The sequence below is a fragment of the Theropithecus gelada genome, chromosome 1 (genome assembly GCF_003255815.1).
Source record: "Theropithecus gelada isolate Dixy chromosome 1, Tgel_1.0, whole genome shotgun sequence".
NCBI lineage: Eukaryota > Metazoa > Chordata > Mammalia > Primates > Cercopithecidae > Theropithecus > Theropithecus gelada.
In genome coordinates, this window is record NC_037668.1 from 215,451,921 (window position 1) to 215,476,564 (window position 24,644).

Below are 24,644 nucleotides of genomic sequence, written 5' to 3' on the forward strand. Positions count from 1 at the left end.
TTTACTGAAATGTTTGTCTATATGAAATGTATCAGACCTAAATCAGCTTTCCTACCTGCCAGCATCCTGGTGGCAAGTCTTACTCCTACCCGCAGCATGGGATTTTAAGATCAAAGGAATTAGACCTAGGGCAAAAACTGAGACAGCAGGGAGGCACTGTAACAACTGGAAAGTTTTCCAAATTGGTAAACTTGCAGTATTCTTTCTGTACAGAAGTAAAAGATCCCCTATGTCCCTATGGATATCAGCAAGGAAAAGCATTTCAACATGGCACTTCAAATCAGCAATTTCAAAAAGGCTTTGAACGGGTTTGAAAGATTGGTTGAACAAACAGCAACCCAGAAAAGAGATGAAAGAGCAGGCTTATTTATCCATAAAGAAGGTAAGATCAGTGATTATACGATCGTCCAATTGGGTCTGTTGGTTAGAACTGAAAAAGGTTTTAAGCCATCAGAGAGAAGCATCAGAGCTTAATGTGAAAGAATGGGTGCTGAGAGGGGATGAAGACCTGGGTTCTTGTTCTTTCTGTGTCCCTAAATAACAAAGTGGACACGAGGAAGCTTTTGTTTTGTTTTTGTTTTTGTTTTTTCTTCTCTGAACCTAAGTTGCTTCAATTGTAAAACTATGGGATTGGATTAAGTGACGTCCAGTGGTGTTCTGTAGACACTGCCATTTGATGGCTCACTGGTTGACCTGGGATCCTCAGTAGTGTATAGCACTGCTCTTTCTTAGCCCAAAGATACCATGAGACCATAAAGAGTTTCATAAGAAGTGCAGCTTCCTGCCTCACCATGATTCCATTGTCTTGGCCACGCTCCATAGCTCTAGGCAGGAATGATCTTGAGGATGCAAGCTATGGGGAATATGGTGGACAGTGGTCTCACAGGAGGATTTGCAGCAGAGATACCAGTACATAGACAAGATTCAAGGGGAGTGGTGTAGTGTACAGCTTTGGCATATTGAGGACAGCTGTGAAAAATAAAGCTAAATGGCAGAGTGGAAGACTAACAGAACAAACCCTGCTGTTGCAATGAAAGGAGCAGAGCCCATATAATTGCTAAAGGGATAGTATAGCCAGCCTCAGAGTGTGCCAGGCTGCATAGTAATATGTAAGTGAAAATCTTGACTTTGGGTGTTCAAACCCAAACTGGTATTAATTGAATAGTATTTAATAATTTATAGTCATGTTAATCAATGTAATTATGTTCATTTTATTTGTGGAAAAAAATGGGAGCTGAAGATAAATCATTTGCGCAAGTTATCCAACTTCTTTTCTTTTCTTTTTTTTTTTTTTATTTTGAGACGGAGTTTCGTTCTTGTTGCCCAGGCTGGAGTGAAATGGTGTGATCTCAGCTCACGGCAACCTCCGCCTCCCAGGTTCAAGCGATTCTCCTGCCTCAGCCTCCCAAGTAGCTGGGATTACAGGCGCCCACCACGCCCGGCTAATTTTTTGTATTTTTAGTAGAGACGGGGTTTCACCAAGTTGGCCAGGCTGGTCTTGAACTCCCGACCTCAGGTGATCCACCCACCATGGCCTCCCAAAGTGCTGGGATTACATGCATGAGCCACCGCGCCCAGCCAAAGTCATCCAGCTTCTAAGTGTTAAAGCTAAGACTTGGACCTTTTGGGTATGCTTTTTTGGTGATTGGGAACTTGACTGGGCTTTCTAAACTACTCAACAAAACTTGCATTCTTTCCTAGTCAGTTTGTTTTACCTCTCTTTAATTGGTTTTTCAAATCCTTGACACTTTTTCTGAATTCTCTGTGGGATGTCTGCTTCTCTCAGCCAACTTTTCTATGTCATAAAAGAAAGCAAGGCCAAAAGACAAGAATTCTCTCAACCCCCCTTTTTCCACTTCTGAATCACTGAAAGCAGCAGCTGTCCTTTCTATTTCTCCTCCCCTTCAAGGCTATCAGTTTGCTGCAGCAGCTTCAAAATCTCCTTTTCTACTGGATTTGTCCTCTCAATCTAAAAATATACTCAAGCATCATGACCTTGACTTTCTCTTTTCTTTAAGCTACCTCTGTATGCCTCTCCTATCCTTCTGCACTGAATTTCCTGACAATATCTCCACTTAACTTTCAATCTACTCAGGCCTGGCTTCTCTGGTCACTTTGCTGAAAATGCTCTAACCAAGCTATCTGATAACCTAATATAGTTGCCAAATTCAATAAATTGTTTTCATTTTCCAGCCGACTTGGCCATTGTACTAGATTAACAGTGTTAGCTGCCTCTGCTTCGAGAAACTTCCTTGTCCTGCATCTTTCATCATATCATTCTTATTTTTCCCGTCTCAATTCTTTCTTTGCTTCTTTTTCTCCTTGAGCTTTGCCTACTGTGTTCTCTCTCAGTCTTAGAGCATAGCTACCATTTAACTAGTTTCCTAAGCCAGATATCTTGGTACAAGCTGAGCATCCCTAATCCAAAAATCCAAAATCTAAAACGCTCCAAAATTCAAAACTTCTTGAGAGCTGACATGAGATAGGGGCATATTAATATTTGCTTTCTGATGATTCAATGCACACAAACTTTGTTTCATGCACAGAATTATTAAAACTATTGTGTAAAATTACCTCCAGGCTCTATGTATAAGGTGTATATTAAATGTAAATAAATTTCGTGTTTAAAGTTGTGTCCTATTCCCAAGACCTCTCACTATGTACAGTACAGTATATAAATATCCCAAAGTCTGAAAAAAATCCATAATCCGAAATACTTCCAGTTCCAAGTATTTTGGATAATGGATACTCAACCTCTGCAACCTTTCACTATGTCATGGTATCTATCTCTTGGCTTGTTACAATAGCCTATTACTGTAATAGTCTTCTTGGCCAGGCGTGGTGGCTCACGCCTGTAATGTTAGCACTTTGGGAGGCCAAGGCGGGTGGATCACGAAGTCAGGAGTTCAAGACCAGCCTTGCCAACATGGTGAAACCCTGTTTCTACTGAAAATACAAAAATTAGCTGGCCATGGTGACGCATGCCTGTAGTCCCACTTACTCGGGAGGCTGAGCCAGGAGAATTGCTTGAACCAGGACCCGGGAGGCGGAGGTTGCAGTGAGCCAAGATCACACCATTGCACTCCAGCTTGGGCTACAGAGTAAGACTCTGTCCCCCTTCACCCCCCAAAAAATAGTCTTTTTGCCGAGTTAATCATTTATCTATACTTCTGCCAAGAGTTTTTCATTTTAAAAATTATTAATCTGCCATATTCCTGGTTTATTACTCACCTCTAAAATCCATATATACTAACATAGCATGCAAGGCCATTCATAGCTTGCCTCAGCCCAGCTTTTTAGTCTCAACTCCTGGCATTTCCTTTCATGCACCTTCTGCCCTAAAACAAACTTTTTGTCATTTCCAAACATGCTTTTTTTTTTTTTCCGAGACGCAGCTTCGCTCTTTTTGCTCAGGCTGGAGTGCAATGGCGCGATCTCAGCTCACAGCAACCTCCGCCTCCTGGGTTCAAGCGATTCTCCTGCCTCAGCCTCCCGAGTAGCTGGGATTACAGGCGCTCGCCACCACGCCTGGCTAATTTTTTGTATTTTTAGTAGAGACGGGGTTTCTCCATGTTGGTCAGGCTGGTCTTGAACTCCCGACCTCAGGTGATCCACCCGCCTCGGCCTCCCAAAGTGCTGGGATTACAGGCGTGAGCCACCGCGCCCGGCCCAAACGTGCTCTTAATGACTCTGATTTTGCGCATGCCATTCCCCAATATGGAGTGCTTTTTTTTTTTTTTTTTTTTTTTGGTGCCTGTAAACTCTTGCTCATCTTTCAAGACCCAAGTCAAATGTCACCTCTTTGTAAAAACTTCCAAACTTTCCCTAAGCAAAGCCATCCTCAGCACTGTTAATGCACTTTATTGCCATCTTAGGGAACTTAACTGCTGCATTTAACCTGCTGAAATTGATATTAATGTGTTCATTCGTTCCTGCCCCTTCTCCTCCACCATTGGCCTGTGGTTGTTGTGAAGGTTTGTGAACCTCAGGCTGGCACAGGGTCTGGTGTCCAGAAGGTACTCCTTCAATGTGTTCTAAATGCATAAGTTGACTTTGTTCTCATTAAGAAACTTGCAATCACAAAGCCACATTGAAAATTTCCTTTCTCTATAGTTGTTAAGATTTGATGAAAACTACATACTGCTAGACAAGTTACCTTCTATCACAGAGTGGCCTAAGAAACAGTGAGGAGAAGGGAGAAATGTAATCTTAACTTTTGTCAGGCTGTTAATACTGTCTGCCACAAATTCATATTTATTAACAAATATTGGAAAATAAAGTCTCACTATTACAGGCAAGGAACTAAGAACTAGAGAGAGTGTTTTTAATGGAACAGGGTCTACCTCAGAAATGATGTCAAGTAGATTGAAGGAATTTGTTCAAAAGTAATGCCCTTAGATCGTATGAATGACCTGGTGGAATTAATTTTATCCCAGGACAAAAAAGTCTCATTGTCCTCATCCAGTGATATTTACAATGAAACTCATATATTGTACAAGTTGGTGTAAATAAATATAAAGCAGCTAAGTAACTGTTTAGATGCCTCATAAGAATATCTGACTCAGTATTACCAAAATAGAGTGCTTTAATTTCCCCAACATTCTTTTTCCCATTGCCCTGCTTTTGGTAAATAGACCAACATTTGCTGAGTTTTGAAACCAGAAACCTGAGTGTCATTCTAGAACCAGGTATCTTAACCTTGGCACTACTGATGTTTTGGCTAAATAGTTAGTTGTGTATGTGTGCATGTGTGGAGTTGCGGGGGTAGGGTGGGGGCTGTCTTGTGCACTGTAGGATGTTAAGCAGCATCCTTGGCCTCTAATCACTAGATGCCAGTAGCACACCTAATCCTAGTTGTGACAGTCAAAAATGTCTCCAGTCTTTGCCAAATGGTGTGTGTGTGTGTGTGTGTGTGTGTTTGGGGATGGAGGTGAGGTGCAAAGTCTCCCCTGGATAAGAACCACTGCTCTAGATTCCTGCCTTTCCTTCACTTACCACTTCTGCCCCCAAAACTTCCAAACCATTAGCATATCTTTACTATTCTACTACTTCCAACCATATCTTACCATCTCCACTACTATCTCTAGGGTGCCTGTATCCTCGGGTGCCACTTACCATCCAACTGGGGACACTTTCAAGATTGAAAGGGAGTGTTATTAATAATTTTAAAAAGAGGCATAAATGAGACTTTCCATGGCAGCCCAGATGTGCATTCACCCTCAGTGTTATCCTGGCCCAAACCTCCAATTTCTGAAGCCTACACTAATGCAATTACCCTCTACTAGTTTTATGTCTTTCCATCTGGCCTCCTTGCAGCAGCCAGTGTGCTTTAAAATTTTTTAAAGGCATATTGTATCATTTTGCCCCATAAAACACCCCAATGACATCTTACCATCATGCTTAAAAGAAAATACCAGCTTCTGACTCTAGCTCTGCCCTCCTTGGCCCCTAGTCTCACCTCAGCACTTTCCGCAGTCCTCACTGTAGGTACTTCATACCTACTGACCTTCTTGGAACATGCCAAGCCTGTGCAGCAACAGGCCTTCGTGTTGATCAGCCTATGCCTAAAAGGCTTTTGTCTAGCTTTCTATGTGGCTGACTTTTTTTTTTTGCTCATCAGGTCTCAGCTTAACTCTTTTACCCACCTCCTTAGAGAGGCCTTCCCTGAGGTCTACCCCTACCTGCCACCACCATACAATTCTACCACAGTTCCATACTGCTTTCCTCTTATGTGCTTTTTTTTATGACAACTTGTTTATTTTAACTTTGTTACTGAGCTTGACATACATACAATAAAGCCCATAAAATGTACTCTTCTTAAGGAGGTAGCTCTGTAAATTTGAACCTTGGTAAACACACCTTTAGCCACCATCTAGATCAAGACAGGGAACATTTCTAGCGTCCCAGAAAGTTCCCTCATGCCCTCTTGCAGCAATACTGCTTTTCACCATATACACAGGTAACCACTCATGTAATGTCTATCTTTATTAATTAGCCTTGCCTGTCACAAGCTGTAAATAGTTTGTTCACTTGTTACTTTTCTGATTTCCCACTATAATATAAGCTTCCTGAGGGCAGGGATTTTGCTTATCTAATTTTCTGTTCTAAGCCCAATGTCTGGCTCAGTTCTTACACATAAGAGATACTAGTTATATTTTTAACTAAATAAAACCATCTGATCTTCTCTATTCAGTTTGAGAAAGCCTCACATCTAGTTCCTTCTTGTCCTTAGATTCAATAGTCTTACCCCACGGAATCACCAAATTTGACAAAATCAAGATTCAAGCAATGGGGTGTGTGTGTGTGTGTGTGTGTGTGTGTGTGTTTACATGGAGTTCAAGAACCAGTTAAGAATTGCTTGCCAGGCACAGTGGCTTCACACCTGTAATCCCAGAACTTTGGGAGGCTGAAGTGGGAGGATCGCTTGAAGCTGGGAGTCTGAGACCAGCCTGGGCAACATAGTGAGACTCTGTCTCTACAAAAAATAAAATATTAGCTGGGCGTGGTGGTGCGTGCCTGTAGTCCCAGCTACTTGGGGGGTTGAGCTGGGAGGATCACTTGATCCCGGGAGGTAAAAGCTGCAGTGAGTCATGATGGCACCACTGCACTCCAGCCTTAGTGACAGAGCAAGACCCTGTCTCAAAAAATAAAAAAAATAAAATAAAAGAATTGCTATTTGCTCACTTCCACCTTCCACTCAAGATGAATTCTAGCAAAGACTCCAATGGTGAAACTGTTTGCATTCCTGAACAAAACTCCTAAAATATCTTAAACAGAAATCATGGAGAATGTATCAAACGCAATAGCAAAATATTTCTTTTTATTTAGTAATACTTTAGCCAAAGGCCTGGTTATGTTTGCAAAGACAAGATCTTTTTTTTTTTTCTTTTAAGTTCAGGGGTACGTGTGCAGGATGTGCAGCTTTGTTACATAGGTAAACGTGTGCCATGGTGGTTTGCCACACAGATGATCCCATTACCCAGGTATCAAGCCCAACATCCATTAGCTATTCTTCCTCTTGCTCTCCCTCCACACCCCCACAACCCTATGACAGGCCCTAATGGGTGTTGTTAGCCACCATGTGTCCTTGTGTTCTCATCATTCAGCTCTTACATATAAGTGAGAACATGTGGTATTTGGTTTTCTGTTCCTGCGTTAGTTTGCTAAAGATAATGGCCTCCAGCTCCATCCATGTCCCTGTAAAGGACATGATCTCCTTCCTTTTCATGGCTGCATAGTATTCCATGGTATGTATATACCACATTTTCTTTATCCAGTCTATCATTAACGGGCATTTGTATTGATTCCATATCGTTGCTATTGGGAACAGTGCTGCAATGTGCATATGCATGCATGTATCTTTATAATAGAATGATTTATGTTCCTTTGGGTATATAGTCAGTAATGCGATTGCTGGGTCAAATGGTATTTCTGCCTCTAAGTCTTCGAGGAATTGCCACACTGTCTTCCACAATGGTTGAACTAATTTACACTCCCATCAACAGTGTAAAAGCCTTCCTTTTTCTCCCCAACCTCACCAACATCTGTTGTATTTTGACTTTTCAATAGTAGCCATTCTGACTGATAGGAGATGTTATCTCATTGTGATTTTGATTTGCATTTGTGTAATGACCAGTGATGATGAGCTTTTTTTCATATGTTTGTTGGCCACATGAATGTCTTATTTGAGAAGTGTTTTGTTCATGTCCTTTGCCCACTTTTTAATGGGGTTGTTCGTTTTTTTTTCTTGTAAATTTGCTTACGTTCCTTGTAGATTCTGGATAGCAGACCTTTGTCAGATGGATAGATTGCAAAAATTTTCTCCCATTCTGTAGGTTGTCTGTTCACTCCGATCATAGTTTCTTTTGCTGTGCAGAAGCTCCTAAGTTTAATTAGATCCCATTTGTCTATTTTTGCTTTTGTTGCAATTGCTTTTGGTATCTTCATCATTAAATATTTGCCTATGCCTCTGTCCTGAATGATATTGCCTGGATTTTCTTCTAGAGTTTTTATAGTTTTGGGTTTTACATTTAAGCCTTTAATCCATCTTGAGTTGATTTTTGTAAATGGTATAAGGAAGGGGTCCAGTTTCAATTTTCTACATATGGCTCTTCAGTCCTCCCAGCATCATTTGTTAAATAGGGAATCCTTTCCCCATTTCTTGTTTTCGTCAGGTTTGTAGAAAATCAGATGGTTGTAGGTGTGTGGTCTTATTTTTGGGTTCTCTATTCTGTTCCATTGGTCTTTGTGTGTATTCTCGCACCAGTACTATGCTTTGAGTTACTCCAGCCTTGTAATATAGTTTGAAGTCAGGTAGTATGATGCCTCCAACTTTGTTCTTTTTGCTTAGTATTGTGCAAAGACAAGGTCTTTAAAATGCAAATAAATCCGGTTTTTATAGATTGAGATAAGAAAATAGAAGGTTAGGAAATAAAAATTGTAGCTGACATACAAAAGGTAGTCCTTGGAATTTGATGAAAATGTACTGTACTTTTTTCAATGCAGATGCAATTGATTATGACAAGTTTTATGCATCAGTACAGAAGCTCTTTGGTCCAGATGTGAAGGATCAAGATGTGAAACGCTTTTACAGGAAACTGTGCAACAACACGGACGCATTTGCAGACTGGTGTGAGGTAGATTCATTTCATGTTCATAATATGAAATCTAGGTATTATTTTTCTAGCTTTGGAATAAATAATTCAAACAAAGTGTTACTCCCACAGGGGTTGAACCACAATGTGCATGCGCCATGTTTCAATAAATGAAAGTGGGTAAAGTAGGTAATGATGTAGCTGTATTATTAATAAACAACTCTTAAATCCTTTCAGACCAAGCTGCCAGTTGGAAGAGCTATACATGCCTCTAACAACAACCAGGATTTTAATCGTCTTCATTTCACTTTATAGGAGATATTTCTTTTCAATGGGTTCAATGTACACAAATTTTCAGTGTATCCGAGTTATTAATAGAAGAGGCTACAATTCACTACCTGTTACATTCCCTGAGTTGTTTTCTGATCACCATGGTATTTATTGTTAAAAAATTACATATATCCATACAGAGAAATTAAATAATTTTTATAGATTATCTGGTTCCTTAAAAAAATAAATGGAAATAGTAGACAAAAGAAAAAGCAAGAATCTAAGGGATCTGAATACCACATTTTATAAAATGTGGCTTATAAGCCGATGGATATGTAGAAGGAGAATTTAAACCCAAGACGCAGGAAAAATACGTCTCTCTCAAATATATATGGAGCTATCTCAAAATTGACCGCATTAGGCTAAAAAGAAAATATGAATAAATTGTGATATAATACATTAGAAGCCTAAAATAAAAGATAGCCAATCCCCCACATCACCCAAATAAAAACCAAATTAATTGATTTTAGAAAAAAATTGCAAAAAAAAAAAAAAAAAGGTTTCTACAAAGCCTTTGAGGAATATATAATTCCCATGTTGTATGCATGTTTCTATAATGTAGGAAAAGCTGAAAAGCTATCCAGGTCATTTTATGACGTTAAAATAACACTGAATTGAACATAGGCAAAATGTCAGGGAACTATAAGCCAATATTACTTATAAATATAAATTCTAAACTCCTAAATAAAATGTTAACAAGTTGAATCCGGCAGTGCATTAAAAATCATTTCTAAGTGCAATTTACCCCAGCAAAGTAAGAGTGGTTCAATATTAGAAAAGCCAGAAACATACCTCATTTAACAAGTCAGGAGAGAAAAAATAATATGCTAATCTCAATCTAAAGTCAGCAAACTAAGGCCTATGGGCCAAATCTGGATAGACAGCCACCTTTGTTGTAAATAAAGTTTACTGGAACACAGGAATGCTCACTCATTTACAAATTGGCCACGTTGCTTCTGTGATACAATAGAAGAATTATGTAGTTTTGACAGAGGCTGAATGGCCTGCAGGCCGAAAATACTTACTACCTAGCCCTTTTCGAAAAATGTTTGCAGACTTCTAACCTGAAAGTAAAGTAAAATTAAAAGTAAAAAAGATGTCTAATAAGAACTCAATAGCCATCCTTGCTTTAAAAAGAAAAATAATCTTAGCGGAATAGCAATAATAGAAAATTCCATTAATTTGAGAAAGGAAACGGACTGTATTAGTATTCTATTGCTACTCTACTAAATTATCATAAATTTAGCCATGGGAAGAAATACATATCATAGTTTGCATGGATCAGGAGTCTGGGACAGCTTCACTGGGTCCTCTGCTTGGGGTATCATAAGGCTGCAATCCACTGTGGGCAAGGCTGGGTTCTCATTTGGAAGCTCCGCTAGGGAAGGATCCGCTTCCAAGCTCATTCAGGTTGTTGGCAGAATTCAGTGCCTTGCTGTTGTAAGTCTGAGGACCTCAGCTTCTTGTTGACTGGAGGCTGCAGGCTTCCCTCTTGTCCTAGAAGCTGCCTGCAGCCCCCACCATGTGGCCCTCTATACTGGCAGTTCACAACTTTGCATCTTCAAGGCCAGCGGGAGAATTTTTCCCTCCATAGTCTGATAAGAGGAAATTTTATATAATGTAACATAATCATAGGAGAAATAGCTCATCATATTTGTCATATTCTCTTAGTTAGAAGTAAGTCACAGTTTCCACCATATTTAAGGGATAGAGATGATACAGAAGTGTGACTTGTGTGTGTGGGAGGGAAGAGGAGGTCATTTTAGAATAGGTCCACCATAGAGACTTACCAGAAACATATTTAAGCAAGGATCATATTTACTGCTGAAATACTAGACACAACCCCATTAAAGTCGAGAACAAGAAAAGGATGCCTATTCACCACTAATCTTCAACACTTTATTGGAGGTTGTAAGCCATGCAAAGAGAGGGGAAAGGGGCAAGAAATGGAATTGATATGTAATCAATTATTTAAAAAGACAAAATTCTCATTATTTGTGGATATTCTACCAAGAATGTCCAAGAGAATTATATGGCAAACTATCAGAACTGAGAGGGTTCAAAAGAGTTCGAAAAAGATACACATGGCAGAATAAGTAATTTCCACAAACACCAGCAATAACCACCCCTCTCTCACCAGATTCCATTCACAAAAGCAACACATAGGAGAAAGCATCATGGGATGACTCTATTGAAAAAAGACAGTAGAATAATAATTGAGAGGCTCAGTTTGTAGATACCAACTGTTCCTGAATTGACTTAAAATTTAATCTCACGCTCCTTGCCATTTCACGCTGAAACATGAAGACAAAGGGAAAGCTGGGCCCGACCCCCCGTCCCTTCTTTTGCCATTACTGGCTCCATCTTCTATCATGAGGGGCCGTGTGCTCACACATGGGCACCCCAGCCCACACGTCTAAGCTCTTCCATACCTTCACCTCCACAAATACTATCCCTTGGCCACTCCTCAGAGCTAGCGGTGTACATACCAATGGTGTGCAACCCTTTCTCATATGGTGGATAAGAGGCTTCACAGGCCTGAAAGTAGACTTGGCCCCTTTGGGGAGAGAATTCTGGGGTTCGAGGAATCTAGGGCATGGTTTAAAAGCATTGTTACGGACCCCTGGTAGACAAGGGCCCATTAGCTTCCACAGAAAAGACTAGAGTGGGGCCGTGTAAAGCTGTGCTGTCCAACAAAGTGGCCGCTAGCCACATGTGCTACTTACATGTAAATAAAGTTAGAAATTCAGCTCTACAGTTGCACTAGTTACATTTCAAGTGCTCAGGATTCACATGTGGCTAGTGGCTATTGTATTATACAGGACAGATTACAGAATATGTCCATCATTACAGGCAGTTCAACTGGACAGTGCCACTCTAAAGGCACAGGCCCCTTGCCCTGGGCCTACAAGCAACACTGCAAATGGAATCATGGCTATTTTTTTTTTAATATACTGATTCAATAAAGTAGAAGACATATATGTATTTAACAAGAACTCTTAGACACCCAAAGATTTTGAGAAATCAAATGAAGAGTGAAACAGTCAGCCACTTTGCAGCCACACAGAAATGACCATTTTTTCCCTAAATCGTGTAAGTGTACAACATGAATGCATTGTTTTGTGCTTTTGTTCCAGGATCTAATCTCTATCACACTTTCTAAACCCTGTGGATATTCCCCCATAGATCGGTAACTTGAATGTAATGTCATTAAACTTGGGATAGATGTGATTCTGAGAATCACATTTTCTCATTGTTCTCTATTTTCTTATGAATATTTCTCACACACTCAATGGTTTATGTGCATGAATTTCTAATGCAATCATTTTGGACCACCTAAAATGTCAAAATGTGTGTCTAACAAATGTTTCGTGTCAATATAAAAAAAATTATGCACATTTGGAAATTAGAAAAGTCTGTTCATATTTTATTACACACTTAGATTCAGAAAAGCAATGCTCTAAAGATAGTTCATAAATGCCAACAAATGAGACAAAGCACTCTGTGATAAATCCGTTTACATGGAATTCTACAGTAACTGAGAATTTGGTCTCTGAGTGAAATACTACTCTAAAGTAAATCCGATTTTTTGTTTGTTTGTTTTACAGATGAGGAAGTCAAGCCTCATTCTCTCTGACATCTACTCCTTCTCTTTCCCTTTCTACTTAGAACTTCCTTCTAACTTAATCTTCCTTCATTTGTAAAATGTGTTCTTTTTTTCAAGAACCTTCTTTTCAGTTTCTCATTTAATCTTCACAACAGCCGCACAATGTAGATTATGGAGGATATGTTATTGAAATGATAAAGATGAGAAAAATCACAAAAAGCTTAATTGACTTATCTAAAGCTGCACAGAACGTCTGTTTTGGTCTTGGGGCTGAGATTTTTCTCCCTCTTTATGTAGTAAGTTCATCTGACATTATCCTGGGGCCAGGTGCGGTATCTAATGCCTGTAATCCCAGCACTTTGGGAGGCCAAGGCAGGAGGATTGCTTGAGCCCAGGAGTTTGAGACCAGGCTGAGCAACATGGTAAGACCCTGTCTCTACGAAGAAGAAGAAGGAGAAGGAGAAGGAGAGAAGAAGAAGAAGGCTTTAAAAAAACAAAACAGATGACGTTATTCTGTTACATCACTTGGGTTCCTATAAATTGTATGCAATTTTAATAGAAAAACTCATGGCCAGCCTCTGGCACACTGTATGTATATAAAGAATCACTTGAGGTTTAAAAAAAAAATAGGGCAGGAAGGTTCTTCTTTTATTGTCCTGTCATTTTTCTCACAAACTATTTGTGTCAATGCTCCTAAGGGGCATTTCTATTTCAAGCCATGCGACCTAACCTTTCTGGGCTTCAGAGCCATCATCTGTAAAATGGAAATTCAATTCAAGGAGACTAACTTCGTTTTGGTATGGATTACCTAGTGTTTTCTTAATCAGTTAATATATCAGGTAATAAAAACAAGATTTATTCTTTTAAACTCAGGCACAGACATACCAATCTTATTCCAAATATAAATCTCTTTGTGGTAGAAATGCCACAAAAAGTTGCACTTTCTTTTTCAAGATTTTTTGATGCAAAGACACTTGGAGAATTTGAAATTCATAGAATAATGAAATCTTATTACTCACCTAAACATTATCTAGACCTGCCCCTTCAATTTATAATGGAAAAAATTTAATGTAAGGAGATCGAAAGAAATATGACTGCCTTAAGTTTATAAAGCTAGTTCGTGGAAGAGTCTGGGGCAGACACGGTCTACTTTTCTTACAATGCCATGTTAGTCTGGGTTTCCAGTGGGCAACTTATCAACACATTTTTTTTTAGGAGCACACTACAAATTAATCCAAAGAAGAGGCATACGACACCATATGGAATGCCTATAATTGTGTTCCCTCCCAAAAGTGAATTTAAAGTGAATTATTATAAATCTAAAATTATATTTGCTAACTTCAAAAATGTTAAAAGAATGTTCCAGGATAGGTTGAAAAATAAGCTGCATGCAGGTTTTTATTTTCTTCTATTGGCTTTTTTATTTTCTCCATATGTTCTACAATGAACATATGTTCCTTATATAATCAGATAAAAATGAAGTTAAAAATGAATCACTTAAAGCATGGAGCAAGACTTTTAAATAGCATAGTTAAAATAAAATTAACATTCTAATAGTCATAATATATATATAAGTGATAAAATACTCAAATCTTGTCACAGGCAAAATTACTACACTGAAACTGAAAAGGTCGAAGGAGAAATTTGAGATCTTAGAGGCTATGGCTCATCACGGGAAAAAGGGGTATTTGCTGCTCTTTAACAACATTATTTGCTTGAAACATTTCCTTTCAAAATGTAAAACTTTCACTGTTGTTTCTGAAGGAGTTTATCTGGTATAATACCTAAATTTTTCTCAATAAATTCAAATAATTTGATATTTTTCATATCCTTTCGAAGTTATTTTTTGGTAAGCATTGTAATAGCATGTTATTTACAAGTGAAAGTAACAAAATTTATTATTTTCATAAGAGCATATGTCCACACTCTGCCACTACCTACATGCAGATGTGATTATAAAATATATGCATGATAAAATGCATAGGTGATGTGTTGTTTGGGTAAGTAACAAAAATGCTTAGTGCGCAGTTTTAAGTTAGCAAGGAAGATACTTGAATTCTGTTTCCTGTACTGTCTCTGGAAAAATTAGGAATTATAGTTACTCAAATGTTGACATTGATTGAGCTCCTTCCTGGCAATTGGTGCAATCTAAGTACTTGCTAATCTCCCTCATTACGAAGTAATCTAATCATGCACTTCCTCAGTTAATCCTTACAACAGGGCATAATACGGGGATTATTACTGATTATCCTTATTTTACACATGGGAAAGACTCAAGTACAGAGAAATTAAGGATCTTGCATGAGGTCATGTGACTAGTAGACAGTAGAACCAAGATTTGGACCCGTGACCAATTCCTAAAGCACTGAATACTTCCTCGCATAGGACATTGCTCCTGAATTTCTTCTCACATCTGTTCTTAGACACTTGATGCCTTGGCACTATCCCCACAACAATTAAAATAAAGTTAAATGACTGACTGCAAACTGCTCTTTGAGTATGGGTATCACTGATGTAGGAGACATAATTTCAAATTAGATGACAGCATATATGATGTGGAGTTCTCTCATCTCCAATAAACACTGGAATTCATTAATGTAGAAACAAAGAATCATCATCACCATTATCATTACACATTCTCTGAAAATTATTATTTCACACTATTCTCTGAGGTTAAATTTGCTGCCAACATTTATCAATTGTCTACTTTGCATAAGTCATTTAAATTGTACCAAGTTGTGTTTATAAAACGAGGGCAGGAGAATTGCTTGAACCTGGGAGGCGGAGGTTGCAGTGAGTCGAGATCACACCACTGCACTGCAGCCTGGGTGACAGGGCAAGATTCCATCTCAAAAAAAAAAAAAGACCAAAAAAACAAAAACTACCCTTAAAGACAAGCTACTGTTCTCATTAGAGGCTGTGGTCTGGATATAATGTGTCATTTATTTTTCTCTCTCCCATGAGGCCTTCTCAGTGTAGGCTTTCCAATGAGAACAATAGCTAATGTTTTAAAACGATTACTATATGCCAGGCACGGTGCAAAATGCTCATTTTGACATGACATGATGTCATCCATTATGTCATTTAAACCTCAATAAAACAAAACAAAGACAAAATTCAGAAGTTTGTTCTTTTATTCTACTGATGAGGAAGTTAAGACTTCAGAAGGTGAAGGTATTTTTCCAAGTAATGACTATCAATTCCTTGTATAGTCTGAACCCTGACCCTGGACCACCTGACTCAGCAGCACACGTTCTTTGCCATAAAGTGGTATCGTGGGTTTGAATGATACAGGGCTGAGGTACAGATCGATACGTAATTGTTAACTGAATAATGCATCAATGAATGATGACAAAGATTGCAGTAAGAAAACCTTCCTGTCCCCTCCAACATAGATCTATTCATTTTCCTTTTATTTTCTCAGTCGTTCAGAGGGAAGTTGATATTAAACCTAGAGGTTTCTGTGCCCATAAAAAATGAGCAATGATTTCTGAGAAGAGAACAAGTTAAGTTTTTATGGAGTGCTAATTTTGCTGGTGGGTAAAAGGGAAAATACAAGCAAGTCTCGATGAGCCTGATTTTCCCACAGAAAGGAATCTAACTGTGGGGAATAATTAGGGCAATTGTATGTTGGGAGATTTGAAGGTGGGGGAATGTAAATGAAGAAGTAGTAACATTTGTGAAGCAACATGATAGGACATATATTAAAATATTTATATAATGTTAAGCCATCATCTAGCATCTAAATCAGTATTATTAAAACAAACTGGCATATTGCTAGTTTTGATTTATTTCCAATTCAATCATTTAGTCACTAGTTCCTTTAAACTCAAAGTATGGTCTCTCATGAAAAGCTTGTTAGAAATGCAGATTCTTAGACTCACCCCAGACCTACTGAAGTCAAATCTGCATTTTAACAAGATCCCGGGTGGTTAGTGTGCACACTGAAATTTCAAAAGGACTCCTCAGTTCATTTCGTGCATTCAACTTTATGGGAAATACTGATATACTAATTATATGACTTTTATAAGCATTTTATTAATTAAAAAATTTAACTACATAATTATTTTTAAGTTCGCTCATTATAAGAATTTTACTTCTGTTGGTTGATTAATATGACAATTGAAGAACAGCTATCTTATTTTCTTCATTTTTCAGTTATATAATTTGACAGTTTATTCACAAATAAGAACTCTTTTCTTCTTCACGATGTTTTATTTTTTATTTCTTTTCATAGTAATTTATTCTCATGCAATGCCTAGACATAGGATTTGGAACACTTAAATAAAGAAACTCTTAAATTCCCACCAACAGGGATAAAGAAAAAAAAAAATCTAGCCCTGAAAATTTCATGGAAAATGGGTAAGATAGTGATTTGAGAGTGGCCAAACTCAGTGTCACAGTTCTTAGTAGGACCCTGCATGATGAAGACTGATTTCATTTCCAAATAAGTGCCAGCTCCGAGTAGACCTATCAGTCTGAGCGTCAGATCTATTGAAAAGAAAAATGAGTAACTGCTCAAAAATCATGCATTATCAGTATACAGTTTGTTGAATATATTAAACCAGGGGTCCTCAAGCCCAACAGTCTGTGGCCTGTTAGGAATTGTGCTGCACAGCAGGAGGTGATCAGTGCAGGAGTGAGCGTCACTGCCTGAGCTCGGTCTCCTCTCAGATCAGCAGCGGCATTGGATTCTCACAGAGCGTGAACCCTGTTGTGAAGTGTGCGTGCAAGTGATCTAGATTGCGTGCTCCTTATGAGAATCTAGTGCCTAATGATCCGAGGTGGAAGAGTTTCATCCTGAAACCATCCCTTGCCCTGGTCTGTGGAAAAAGAGTCTTCCATGAAACTGGTGCCTAGTGTCAAGAAGGTTGGGGACCGCTGTAGTAAATGTCTCCTGGTATAGGGAACCCCTGACAGTCACAAAGCAAGGTGCTGGCTGTTAATACTAATTAGACTTTAAATTCAGCCAACATGAAATCTGTTACTTTACAGTTAATTCTGAGGCATGGTGCATATTTATACGTGCTGTTTGGGATTTCAGATCTTTGGATACTTCTCCTCTGAAGAAGATCCTATTACTTCCCAGTTGGATGAAGAAAATTTGGTTTTCTTTGTGTCTAGAAAACAGCGAATTTTAATTTCAGGTGACATTTTAATTTTCTCTTCCAAATTAGTACGAGTTTTAATATTTTTCTCAAGAATAAATATTGGGACTATATGTTTCCATAGAATCACTTTTCATTTTATGTATTTGTTCAATGCTTTATCACTGGGTGTCGGGGTGGTGAGAGTTTCATATGCAGTATCAGAAGAAACTATGACTATTGAAATTGAAATATTATAATTGCTTTGAAGGACACTAAATAGAGAATGTGATGGGAGAAAATTCACATTTTCCTGAAAAAGACTCAGACTTCCAGTGAAAACTCTCTGCAATGATGTCACAATAATGCATGCTCCAGGAAAAGAAGTCACGTTTCTTTTATTCTTCAAATTAAGTTTTTGAGTTTTCACTAAACGTGACTCTTCCATTCACTCTCATCTACCCGTGATTATCTTAAAGAAGTTTAATCTGACATCTCTGGAGAGCTTGGGCCAGTCACGGAGGGGCATTGTCCCCAATCTGGGAAGTCTCCAATGTATGTGTTCTTCATTTTCAACTTTGAGCCTGGGACCCAGGACCTCCCATCCCTCTCCACTCTTAACACCTTGGCTTTTCTTCTCCTTCTTCCCTCCATGGTGGGAGGAGGTCAGGAAGAGGGAAGACAAACCTTCAAACCTACTCCTGTCTTCCAGCATTTCCTCCCATATTCTGAAATGAAGGTCAAATGTGATGTCTCTTTAAAAAGCACCTGGAGGCTGGGCACGGTGGGTCACGGCTGTAATCCTGGCACTTTGGGAGGTCAAGGTGGGTGGATCACCTGAGGTCAGGAGTTCAAGACCAGCCTGGCCAACACGGTGAAACCCCATCTCTACTAAAAATGCAAAAATTAGCCAGCCATGGTGGTGCGCACCTGTAGTCCCAGCTACTCGGGAGGCTGAGGCAGGAGAATCGCTTGAACCCCAGAGATGGAGGTTGCAGTGAGCTGAGATGTCACCAGTGCACTCCAGCCTCAGTGACAGGGCGAGACTCTGTCTCAAACAAACAAACAAACAAAGCACCTGGAATGCTTTCTGAGCCAAACCCATCTTCATCCTTGACTCTTCCTTAGCCCAACCACAGACCTTAACAGAGCCTGGCCTCTGGCCATGGGAACTAGAAAGCAAAAACGAAAACAAAAACCCAGACACAAAAGGGCTATCCCTTCTGCCACCACACTAAGCTGAGGAGGGCCCAGAGCAGGGCAGAAGTGTTGCTGGCAGCCTATGTTAGAGCTTTGAAAGTCTTTTTCTAGATGACAGTTGCATTCTATAATTCATTTATCATTCAACAAGTATTTGTTAAAGTCTACTATGTAGGCCAGATACCTTTCCAAATGCTAGAGACAGAGCAGTGAACAAACAGACACAAATCCCTGACCTCATGGAGTTTACATTCCAATAGGGAGAGGCAGACAACCACAAACATTAAACAAGTAAAATGTACAGTATGTCAGATGGTAATACATGCTATAGGACAAAAAGTAAGCAGGTTGTGGGGAAAATAAAGCAGGAATGTGGGAAGCAGAAGGTGGTTTGAGAGCGGGAGCATGGTGTTCGACAGGGTGGTCAGGGAAGTCCCCACTGAGAAGGTGAAAAAGATCCGTAGAAAGTGAGAGAGAAAACCATGTATTTCAGGTAGTGGGGACAGTGGTGGAAGCCAAGGTTGGAGAGGCAACAATGGGAGTGGGGACAGATGTATTGGGACTTGTAAGACATGCTGAAGACTTCTGAATGAGGCAGAAAGCTACAAGGGGGCTGTGGATAGAGGAGAGGAGTAACCTGAGTTATCCTTTATATTCTATTCTAGCTTCTGCATTTAAAATAGTCTGTAGTGTGGACGGGGTGGAAGCAAAGAGAATGATGGTGGCTTGCAATAGGGCAGTGTTTCTCCATCTTTATTTTTTAAATTACTGACCCCTACGGAGCCTCTTCAGACTTTTTGCTCCTAATTGCCTTCCCCTCTGCCTTATCTTGCTCCATGCCATTTTAATGCCTCAGGTATTAATTATTAAGTGAATCCAATTATATACTACATGCATATCTGCACTTTCTGCACAAAAAGAGTAAAATGTATTCATGTTCCCTCCAAGAACTGATTTGTACCCATTTGGGGGCAATATCTTCTCTGTTGAGATACACGGATGAGGGTGGTAATACTAGGGTATGACACCTGTTCACTTGCGTTTCTTTCCTAAGAGTTTGCAATTATAAAAATTAAGTACCTGGAAGAAATTCTATATATATGGCTTTATCATTCAGGACATGGCCATAGAAACATGAAAGTGTCTAGCTAGTCTTTTTTTTTTGTCAAAAGGCACATTTTTTTTTAAAGCCTTAATGACAGCTCTAGTTTCATTCTTTTATACTGAAAAGCCTGAGATAGTATTATCATGTGTAAACCACAATGGTGCGAGTTCAAAGAAAGGAGTCCTAAGAGATGTGAAATATCTCAAAAAAGAAATGATTCCAAATGATGTTTAGAAAACGTGTTCTCTGTGAAATATGCACATGCACGTGTATGTGTGGGGGGTGGGTGGGTGTGTGTCTTGCATTTTCTCTGGGAATTAATGCACCACATTTAGTTAGAAAGCTCTATATATGCAAATTAGTATCTCCGAGGATCATTAAAACACAATGGTTGCTGGGTTTTATGGTTTTACTCTAATTTTTAAGTAACTTGGGGCTTTCTAGCAAAAAAGCTGTTTATCTTTTGTTGTTGTTGTTGTTGTTTTGTTTTTTGAGACAGGGTCTCGCTCTGTCACCCAGGCTGGAGTGCAGTGGTGCGATCACAACTCACTGCACCTCAACCTCCTGGGCTCCAGAGATCCTCCCACCTCAGCTTCCCGAGGAGCTGGGACTACAGGCATGACCAACCACACTCAGCTAATTTTGTATTTTTGGTAGAAATGAGTTTGTCATGCTGCCCAGGCTGGTATCAAACTCCTGGACTTGAACAATCCACCCTCCTCAGCCTCTCAAAATTCTGGGATTATAGGAGTGAGCCACTTGTGTCTGGCCATATCATTTTTTTTTTAAAACAAACCTAATGAGTTTCAGCATCTTTACTGCTGAAAGTTGAAATTAATATTATGCTGTTGACAGGTAGTAGAAGACGAGATGTGATTAAGAGCATTGTCAAGGTACCTCACCTGGATTTACTAATAACAGCTACTCAGAAAGGATTAATAACAGTTTTTAATAACCAGGTAATTTCTTTTTCTTTTTCTAACTGAAGGATTCATTTTACAATAACCAGGTAATTTAAAAGCTTGGATTTCTGTCTCCCTCCCTCTTTCCCTCCCTTCCTCCCTCCTTCTCTTCCTTCCTTCCTTCCTTCCTTCCTTCTTTCCTTCCTTCCTCTCTCCCTGCTCTCTTCTTTCCTTCCTCCCTCCCTTCTTTCCTTCCTTCCTCCCTCCCTTCCTACCTCCCTTTCTTCCTTCCTCCCTCCCTCCCTTTCTTCCTTCCTTCCTCCCTCCCTCCTTCCTTTTCTCCCTTCCTCCTTCCCTTCCTCCTTCCTTCTTTCCTCTCTTCCTTCCTCCCTCGCTTCTTCCTTCTTTCCCCCCTCCCTTCTTTCCTTTCTCCCTTCCTCCTTCCCTACTTCCTTCCTCCCTCCCTCCCTCTCTCTCTTTCCTTCCTTCCTTCCTTCCTTCCTTCCTTCCTTCCTTCCTTCCTTCCTTCCTTCCTTCCTTCCTTCCTTCCTTCCTTCCCTCCTTCCTCCCTCCCTCCCTCCCTCTCTTCCTCCCCTCCTCCCTTCTTCCCTCCTCCCTCCTCCCTTCCTTTTCTCTCTCTTGGTTTGTCTCTGCATTATATATATGTATCAGGTACAGCGGAAACCATAAATTGTATTTTAGAGTTATTCCAAAAAAAACCCCCCAAATATTTAGTAATGAGGAGGCTGCTGTGCCCTGTGGCAATTCTTTGGAACTGGTGACTGCATTTGGCATTGTTCCTCAGGGTGTCATATCGAACCATGTGGCATCAACACAATTAAAAGATGCTCCTGGATAATGTCTCAGTTAAAATCAGAAACACTCATGAGCCAAGTGATTAATAAAAGGTCCCATCAGGAACTTTGGACTTGAAATAAAAATGAATTGCTCAAATTCCAGCCCCGCTGTTTTACTAATTACGTCATTAAGTAGGGAGCTTAGCGAGTCACTTACATCTTTCACATCTCTTTTTTTTCCACATCTGTAGAATGAGGACAATAAAACCTGTCCTCCCTCAAAGGATTGTAGTGAAGGTCAAATGAGAGAATGGGTGTAGAAACACTTTATGAACAATACATCCCTACACGAATGTAAGGCTTTGCTATTATCAATGTCATTTCTAAATTTGTAAGTTTTGGACTTTCACTTTAATGGAATATGTTACAATATACCCTACATAATATTTTGCTATGAAAATAAAAGGTAAATCTTTGGTGTTATTTTAAAAATCCTAATGATTAGTTCATTTCCAACTAGAAACAAGCTTTATGCAAGTAAAATATCTTTGAAATAATCACTATGTGATTAAAATTTTTCACATAATTTTCAGTTCTTCAGTAATCTCCAGTTCAGGGAATCTTTCCGAAGCTGAAGTCACAGACAGCCAGATTCTGTCAGAGGTGGGGGCTGTGTGGCCCTGGAGGCGGTGCAGTGAGGGATGCAGAGTGTGGGCGTGGAGTCTGGGCTCCAGCCTCGCACTAACACTTAGAGCTGTGTGTGTTATTTAATATCTGCATGCCCTGGTTCCTCATCCAAAATCATAGACCTTCCTTCTTGCTCTTTGAGTTAATACTAATGAAGTGCTAGCATCATTAGAGTTCCTCAGTAAATGTTGGCAATTGCTGTAATAAACAAATAATGTGAAAACAAAAATGAATTTGCCTCATTTAAATATAAAAACCTCGATCTTTTTCTCTTGGTGCATTATTTACCTTCTCTTTTGTTACCTCAAAAATAGAACTAAGATGGTATCTAAAAAATAATAGGAGAAGGAAAATAATTATGTGCATACTAAAATATTCAGAATGACGTGAAATAAGTCAGGTGACATTATCACATTTCCACAGATGCTTTACAAACATGCACATGCACACAAAAGCTTATAGATGGGCACGTGCATACTCACAAATGTGCAAACACATATGTTTTTTATAAGATAATGTAACTGGAGAAAAAGATGGCTAAGAAATTAATGGTTTTGTTTTGTTTTTGTTTTTTGTAGAAACAGGGTCTCGCTGTGTTGTCCAGGCTAGTCTCGAACTTGTGGTCTCAAGACATCCTCCCACCTCATGGCCTCCTAAATTGCTGGGATTATGGGAGTGAGCCATGTCCAGCCCAAAATTAATTATTTTGAGATTTGATACAGCAGGAATAAATATTGTTTTGATTGTTGCAAGCCTTACAAATATGACATATCCTGTGAGAAAAGTTAAGCTGAAAGTGTAGGTCACAGGAGTGATTTATTAAAAGGTAGCCCTTAACAACTCCAAATATCTTGGATTAATTCATAATTTAGGCTGTATCTGAAGTACAATAAATATAGTTCAGGATTTTCTTGATGATATAAACATTAAATGTTATTAATAAAAATTCAAAATATATCTATAAGGATTATGAAACTTTTAAAGCAGCTGAGAGGACTTTAAATAGGTGACTTCCACTAAAGATATATATAGAGAAAGAGCAGCAGAAACCACAGGTGTTCTGGTCTGCTACTCACCGGTTTTCTTACAGCGATGTATTTTTCCCATCTACAAGTCAGTCCCGGGTTAGAAAAGCCTTTTTGAACTCTTCAGATGAAAGGCAGCCTGTGGGTAGCCATGACTAACAGCTTTAGTGATCTCTGTGATCTACTTTCTCTGTTTCACATCATCCGTTTCTTCTGGGCCACTGTTTCCTAGATATTTCTCAAGGCCATCTGAGCATGTAAAAGAAACAAGGTCATTGAAATACTTCAACTACTTGCCTTCATCTTGGGAGCACTTTCCATGCCACAAGAGTGGGAAAGGCTGCTCATGTATACACTAGCTCTCTGCATGGGATAAAGCTGTGGTTCTTAACTGGTGTAGTACCCAGTGCATATATATTCACTCAACAGGTGCTTATTGAATAAAAGAGGAGGCCCACTGGGTAAAATGTTCTTTTAAGTCTCAACTTGGACAGAGTTAACTTCAAATGAAAAATGGTAGTTTTTCTCAATCACTCTATTTAGTAACTATTCTTGCCATTGCTGTTAGATTATTTTGCATTCCTATTTTTTGGCATCAAATGTTGCTCCAAACAACTAAAAAAAAGAGATGTAGTTTGCATAAAGAAGGAAGAAAATGATTAGTGAAGTGTAAGACTCTTAACAGCACAGTCACCAGGTTTAACAACGAGCCACAGAGGGATAAGCCTTGCTCACAGCAAACAGTCCGCATCATTCCACAGAGCTAGCTGTTCCAGGAGAAGGAGAAACAGGGAGGAGACTTACAGAGGGCAGAATGACAGCTGAGATGAAACCAAGAAGATTCTGTGTTGTTTTAGAGTCAGCATTTTCATCTTTAATTGTAGTGTCAACTAGATTTCATTACTCTCTTCCTTTTTCATAGATGAGAGTTCAGACCAGCACCAATGTTACAGTAAGTACACTTAAAAAATTCCTAATTAAGTCAAGGTTAGAGCGGTGATGATGGTTCCTTCACAATTACTTAAAATCTCAATGAAGTAATGAATAGACTCTGGATATATATTTCCTATATTATAAATTTATGTTTACTGGCTAGGATCAAAACTAAGCCTTGAGCAACAGCAAAGAGGACCCAGGTCTTGCTTTCTGGAGTTAAACTGACTGCAGAGAATTGCTTGGAAACTGGTCACTCCTTGGAAGCTTCAATTTAAAAGCTTCTCAGTTTTTCTGAGCATCTGTTATCGGAGAATGTAAAGAATGGATACAACCCAAGTTGTGAGAACAAGGAGGTAGCCCGTGGAAATAATTAG

General features: G+C 39.2%; 1 protein-coding gene across 1 annotated transcript in view; it reads left to right on the forward strand.

Moving 5' to 3' along the window:
- Positions 1-24,644, forward strand: part of WDR64 (WD repeat domain 64) — a 156,701-nt gene continuing 132,057 nt past the window's right edge. Inside the window, exons 1-4 of the mRNA XM_025360038.1 lie at positions 1-382; positions 8,506-8,636; positions 17,576-17,678; positions 20,779-20,882. Coding sequence (XP_025215823.1) covers positions 238-382; positions 8,506-8,636; positions 17,576-17,678; positions 20,779-20,882 — 483 coding nt within the window. The 5' untranslated portion in view covers positions 1-237. The remainder of the gene's footprint in view (positions 383-8,505; positions 8,637-17,575; positions 17,679-20,778; positions 20,883-24,644) is intronic.